The following is a 6,114-nucleotide window of genomic DNA, read 5'->3' on the forward strand; positions in this document are numbered from 1 at the left end:
CGCGCCGGCCCTGCCTAGTCCGCCGCGCCGGCCCTGCCTGGTCCGCCGCGCCCGAGGAGCCGCCCCGCCCGCCTCCAGGTCCGCTCGAAGAGCCGCCCGCCCGCCGGCCTCTGCCCTGGACCGGCGCCGCCCTCTGCCCCGGACCGGCGCCGCATCTCCGCCAGGGTCGCGCCGCCCTCTGCGTCGCCCCGCCATCTGCCCCGGATCCCTGCAGGTGAGTACTAGTTTAGTCTTGTTCTGTTGTTACTTTTTCATAGCGATTTCATAGCGACTTCATTGATGCGATTGATGAAATGCCGAGAGGCCCTGAAACCCGCGAGGGGGCGTCCCCCCCCCCCCCTCGACCCCCCGCCCGCTGATCGGCCAGCGGGGCCGCCGTTTGCGTACAACGCCTAGATGGTTAGGAGCACCCTTTTCCTATGAATAGAAACAAACTATGGATGATCTTTCAGTAGTATATTGTGCTCAGACTTAAATTGTAAGTAACTTTGAATCAAACTACATGAATTTTAAGACTATGTTACCTCTTATATGGAATTGGATGGGGTCTGCTTCTGAATATTTGCTTTTTACCTACCTGATCTATATTGATTGTGCTGCTGTGCTTGATTGTGCTGCTGTATGTAGATGAATAACAGGCTCAAGGCATTTGTTTTTGCTGCTGCTGCACATTGGTTGTTGTGTGTCATGGCAATTGTTGTTCGGTCTAGGAAAAGAAAACGAGTTGCAAGAAGGGAAGGGATTACTTATGCACCAATATATGAAAGGGATAGGAAGAGAATGGAATACCTCAATGACAAAATCTGGAAGGATGACACAACTTGTGTAAACATGCTGAGAATGAACAAAGCACGTTTCTTTAGGTTTTGTAAGTTGTTTAGAGATCGTGGTTTACTTGAAGATACCGTTCATATGTGTGTTGAGGAGCAAGTGGCAATGTTTTTGCATACTGTGGGGCACAATGTTAGGAATAGAGTAATTGCAACCAATTTTGGTAGATCCAGAGAAACGGTCGGTCGTTATTTTAACAAAGTACTTCATGCTATTGGTGAGCTACGAGATGATTATATTAGGCCCCCTTCATTGGACACTCCAGCTAAAATTGAAGGAGACCCAAGGTGGTATCCATACTTTAAGGTGTGAAGCTCAACCTTATGTCATATTCTAAGTTTATTTTTTGCCAAACCTAATTGACCTAATCTTGACTTCTTTGAACATCACGTAGGATTGTATAGGAGCACTTGATGGTACACATATAAGAGCCACTATTCCAAAGGAAATGCAGCATGCTTTTCGTGGTAGATACAAGCATTGTACTCAAAATGTACTAGCAGCCGTAGATTTTGACCAAAAGTTCACCTATGTGTTGGCCGGATGGGAGGGGACAGCACATGACGCACTAGTTTTACGTGATGCTTTAACACGTGAGGGTGGCCTTCGTGTGCCACAAGGTAATACAAGAACCTATGTCTTGTCCATAAATTTGTTCATCAAAATTAATGGATCATTGAGATGTAACCTAACTATGCATCATATGTTAGGTAAATATTACCTAGTTGATGCTGGATATGGAGCCAAACCAGGATTTTTATCCCCTTTTCGGGGTGTACGATACCACTTGAATGAATGGGGGAGGAATCCGGTGCAAAATGAGAAGGAATTGTTCAACCGTAGGCACTGCTCATTGAGAATCATAGTAGAGCAAGCATTTGGAGCACTAAAAAGGAGATTCAAAGTACTTGATGATGCCTCTCCTTTTTTTCCTTATGAAACTCAAGTTGATATTGTTGTTGCTTGCTGCATCATTCATAATTGGGTGATTGAAGATGGGAGTGATGAATTCAATATACCAAGTGACAACGATGAGGACACCCAGCACACCACATATGCTGGGACAACAAGTGAGAATGCCATTATGCTAGCTTTTAGGGAAGGCCTGGCTGCCCAAATGTGGGCAGATCGTCAAAGCCATGGAAACTAGTATCGGTCAATGTAATATGTGTTGTATTTTTTTCTTGGACAATGTAATAATTGTATTTGAGGGCTGAAATTGTATTTGAGGACATATTTCTACAGATATTTGATTGCCATGTTGTTTGCTACTTTGTTGGCATTATTATTTGAGGACATATATTGCATTGTTTATTTTGTAGGGGAATGGAAGTAGAGGGTAGTGCAGGGACTGGTGGACATGCTACTTGGACTTCAACTTGGTCAGCCTACATGCTCGAATACCTTGCCAATTTAGTGGTTAATGGCACCAAGACTTCATCCACCTTCAAGATGGTTCACTACAATGGGTGTGCAAAGGCTCTTCAAGAGAAATTTGGCATTGTGTGCAGTGGTGAGCAGGTTAAGAATCACCTTAAGACATGGCAAAAGAAGTTTCGTAAAATATGTGACCTTCGTGGTTTGAGTGTTGCTGGTTGGGATGAAGATACCTTCACTATAACTCTTGATGATAAGCACTACAACAATCATATTAAGGTATTTGCTGAATTATTAGTTCTCACATATAATAATCTAATAATAGTTGCTGAATTATTAGTTGTCACATAATAGTAGTTGCTAAAATTGTACATATATTGCAGGATCACAAGTCTGATGCTGATTTTCTAAACAAGCCTATTCAACACTTTGAGGAGATGCACACAATATTTGGAAGTACCATGGCTACAGGCAAGTTTGCAAAGGACTCGGGTGTGCCTCTAGGTACGCAGGAAGACAGTACAGATGACTGGGACAATGAGGTACAGAGGATGGAGGTACAGAGTGATAGGAATGCAAATGAAGACAACAATGCGGCAACTTCATCGGCTACCAAGGCCACCAATCCTAAGAAGAGGGACAAGTGCAAGAAGAGGGCCATGACTGACCAAGATCCATTGGTTGCTGCAATTAAATGGGGAAGTACCAAGTTAGCCAAGGCGATAAAGGAAGCGGGGAAACCTGACAATGATGTGCCGGATGATTTGTATGACAACTTGATGGCAATGAGTGGTAGTTTCAATTCGACTCACTTATCCTTCTACCATTCCTACTTGGTCCAACATCCTCACATAGCTAGAGCTTTCAACTCCTTGCCTTTTGAACATAAATTCAATTGGGTTGCAAAGCACATTGCTGACAACTACCCTGGGCAGTAAGGGTAAGTTGTAGTCATGGGATGGTTCTTTTGTTAGTACCATATAGAACTTTATATTTGTGGTCTAAGTAAGCTTGTGTCTTGCTATGTGGAAGCCTTGAACTTGCTATATATTGTGTAAGGCTTGAACTTGATGCATCGTGCAAGCATCAGACTTGATATTAGTGTGTAATGTGCCTATGGATATGGCCTAAGACTTTTATTTGTAATATGGCCAAGACTTTTATATGTGCCTGTTATATTATTTTGTGTGCTGATCTTTGATGCATGGTGCAAGCATATGAAATATTGCTATGTGTTGAGCACAAATATTGCTATGTGTTGCATAAATTGAGGAGGGTAACCTCACCATTTCAGTGCAAAGGTGACCATATGTAGGTTCTGTTTGAATCCATCCAACCAAATAGAAAATGGGATGGATCCGATCCCATCTCAGTCCTCCAACCAAACAGAAGACGGATCGAACCCATTCTCGCAACCAAATAAAACAAGGGTTGGAGCCGTCCCCAAAACGTGGGTTGGAGCCACTCCAACCCACTGATCCCACAACCAAACAGACGGTATAAGTAGATTGAGTCACAACGGTCCTTCCATATTCTGATTCTGAATAGTAGCTGCCTGACTTCTGCCTCCAGTGCTGCCGTTCGTCAGCCAACATGTCTGACTTGTCAAGGACTGTTGCTCAGGAGCAGCTCGTGTCTCAGGACTTGCACCTCTCGCCAACGCCGGTGATCAACCTTGGGCACCTCAGCCTTGATTCTGTGACACGATCTGGCGTGATCGACCAAATCGCCAAAGCATGCCATGATCTTGGGCACTTCCAGGTATGTTGCTTAGGAACACACTGGTATAGTTCATTCCTTTCCATTTTGTCCTTTCCTTCCTCTTTCCTTTGACTTTTTCCTTTATCTGACTGATATTTAATATCACCATTTGTGACCTCTGCTGACTGCTAGAGTGGACCGAGGAAGCTGACTACTTTTTCTTGCTGTGTTCGTCGTTGTCTTGGGTTCGCGTCGGTAATCTTGGGATTACTTGCGACTCCTCTGTGTCAACTATGTGTTGCTTCGTGGTTTGTAACCTGTGCTACGAGGGTTCTCTCGTAGCTGCGTCGTGTATTTGTTTGGATGTTCTCTGCTTCCTCTTAATGAAATACGTGCTACAGTACACGTTCGAGAAAAAAAAAAGATGCTTTGACGACATACCTTCTATGAAACCCAGAAGCTAGCTCTGATAGCATCTCGTTGTTAACATGGTTATGATATGAGCAATCTGTCTTTATTCAACTGCATGTTTGATGAACTACATTCCCACTTATGGCTCTCAAAATGAAGAGTCTACAGTTTAAGTTGGCTGAAATTTGGAGTATATGTAGAACTTTTGACCAAACCATGCAATTGTCTTGGTGAGCCAGTTAGTTTTACTGGTATTGTAAGGTGCTGGAAGATGAAGATGACCACCTCCACGTTATTCAGTTGCATGGAAACCGACAATAAACAAGAACTTGAGAAGGAATTCAGTTCCCATATTGCCCTTCAGTTTTCATCACAATGGCTAAAACTTCCATAGGGTCATAGGGAATTCCACTCACATGGAAGGTCATTTCAGTACTTATGAATAGCAACTTGTAAATCGTCCCTTCTGTGGTGTCATGTTCTCAGTTTTCTAGGTGCTATGAGCATTCCAGCCAAGAGGGGCTCGCCAAATTTTGCTTTAAGATAACTTAAGTTGGTGACTCTCCATACACCCTTGCGAGATCCTCAACTACAAGGGAACAAAGAAAACTTACTTCCCTGTCCAAACCTCTGCTTATTGCTCCATTTTTGCAGGTTATAAACCATGGGATCAGTCAATCTGTCATGGATTGTGCTGTTGAAGCAGCTTCAGATTTCTTCAAACTACCAAGTGAGACAAAGGAAGAGTTTGCATCAGAGGACCTCCGCCAACCTGTTAGATATGACACCAGCTCAAAAGATAGCATTAGCATGTCACGGGCATTCCTAAAGCATTATGCCCATCCACTCAGTGACTGGATTCAATATTGGCCAGAGAAACCACCAATCTACAGGTAACAAAAAAAAAATCTCCAAAAAATCTCCTACAAACCTGAACTACACAGTGGGCTGTACATGTTTGTAAGAACTGACATGACCCCTCTTTGTTTACTTAAATCAGGGAATACATGGGAAAGTATGCTGCTGAAGTAAGGAGGGTGGCTTTGCAACTGATGGAAGCAATACTAGAAGGCCTAGGATTGGGTAAGGAATACCTGAATGAGAAATTTCAGGAAGGCTCACAACTGTCGTCAGTGAACTGCTACCCTAAAGCACCACAAGATGCCATGACTATAGGGCTGGCTCCACACTCAGATTATGGATTTCTTACCATCTTGCTCACAAGTTGTCGGGGACTTGAAGTTGTTGACCGCAGCAGCAACAGCTGGAAAACAGTCCAGCAACTTCCGCATGCATTGCATGTCCATGTAGGAGACCACATGGAAGTCCTGAGCAATGGGAAAATCAAAACAGCTATGCACCGTGCTGTTTTGAATCCTGAAGAATCAAGGATTTCTATAGCAAGTATTCATGGTTTTGAACTACATGAGAAGGTCGCGTGTGCCAAGGAGCTTGTGGATGAACAAAATCCCCCAAAATACAAAGAGAGCAGCTTCAGTGACTTCCTCGACCATCTCACTGCTAATACGAACAAGCACAGGAATTTTCTTGAAAGCCTCAGAATGTAAGGACTACAGCCATAAATAGGGTACAACCTTCACTACAAGTCCAAAAGGAAGGTAAGACGTCATCCCATGTCTACTACAGTTCATATCTGTCTACTTTAGAGTTCAGACTAATGCTGAAAGTGTAAACTTCTATGTTCTTATTGCTTTGATAAAGAGGTATTAATCTCGTCATAATGTAGTTCTGGTATACAATTTAAAATCATCCAATCATGCAGGATAACTGGTG

General features: G+C 43.4%; 3 protein-coding genes across 3 annotated transcripts; all 3 read left to right on the forward strand.

Annotated features, from left to right (window-relative positions):
- The first annotated feature begins 594 nt into the window (after positions 1 to 594).
- LOC136490760 (protein ALP1-like) lies at positions 595 to 1,981 on the forward strand. The gene is made up of 3 exons (XM_066486952.1): positions 595 to 1,137; positions 1,226 to 1,451; positions 1,542 to 1,981. The coding sequence occupies exons 1-3, from the start codon at positions 628 to 630 to the stop codon at positions 1,979 to 1,981; spliced, it is 1,176 nt and encodes a 391-aa protein (XP_066343049.1). The 5' UTR covers positions 595 to 627.
- A 176-nt stretch (positions 1,982 to 2,157) lies between these two features.
- LOC136490980 (uncharacterized) lies at positions 2,158 to 3,356 on the forward strand. Its single transcript, XM_066487197.1, has 2 exons — positions 2,158 to 2,487; positions 2,592 to 3,356. The coding sequence occupies exons 1-2, from the start codon at positions 2,158 to 2,160 to the stop codon at positions 3,144 to 3,146; spliced, it is 885 nt and encodes a 294-aa protein (XP_066343294.1). The 3' UTR covers positions 3,147 to 3,356.
- A 445-nt stretch (positions 3,357 to 3,801) lies between these two features.
- On the forward strand, positions 3,802 to 5,894 carry LOC136490578 (flavanone 3-dioxygenase 3-like). Its single transcript, XM_066486783.1, has 3 exons — positions 3,802 to 3,969; positions 4,975 to 5,213; positions 5,321 to 5,894. Exons 1-3 carry the CDS (start codon positions 3,802 to 3,804, stop codon positions 5,886 to 5,888), a joined length of 975 nt encoding a protein of 324 aa, XP_066342880.1. The 3' UTR covers positions 5,889 to 5,894.
- Positions 5,895 to 6,114: the final 220 nt, after the last annotated feature.

This window comes from Miscanthus floridulus, chromosome 11, assembly GCF_019320115.1.
Source record: "Miscanthus floridulus cultivar M001 chromosome 11, ASM1932011v1, whole genome shotgun sequence".
Lineage (NCBI taxonomy): Eukaryota > Viridiplantae > Streptophyta > Magnoliopsida > Poales > Poaceae > Miscanthus > Miscanthus floridulus.

Bases quoted from the DNA above. Each gene is read 5' to 3' on its own strand.
- LOC136490760 (XM_066486952.1), top strand. From the start codon at position 628: ATGAATAACAGGCTCAAGGCATTTGTTTTTGCTGCTGCTGCACATTGG. The intron at 1,138-1,225 runs GTGTGAAGCTCA...AACATCACGTAG, and splicing joins GGTGGTATCCATACTTTAAG to GATTGTATAGGAGCACTTGA. The intron at 1,452-1,541 runs GTAATACAAGAA...ATCATATGTTAG, and splicing joins TGGCCTTCGTGTGCCACAAG to GTAAATATTACCTAGTTGAT.
- LOC136490980 (XM_066487197.1), top strand. From the start codon at position 2,158: ATGGAAGTAGAGGGTAGTGCAGGGACTGGTGGACATGCTACTTGGACT. The intron at 2,488-2,591 runs GTATTTGCTGAA...CATATATTGCAG, and splicing joins ACTACAACAATCATATTAAG to GATCACAAGTCTGATGCTGA.
- LOC136490578 (XM_066486783.1), top strand. From the start codon at position 3,802: ATGTCTGACTTGTCAAGGACTGTTGCTCAGGAGCAGCTCGTGTCTCAG. The intron at 3,970-4,974 runs GTATGTTGCTTA...CCATTTTTGCAG, and splicing joins ATGATCTTGGGCACTTCCAG to GTTATAAACCATGGGATCAG. The intron at 5,214-5,320 runs GTAACAAAAAAA...TACTTAAATCAG, and splicing joins GAGAAACCACCAATCTACAG to GGAATACATGGGAAAGTATG.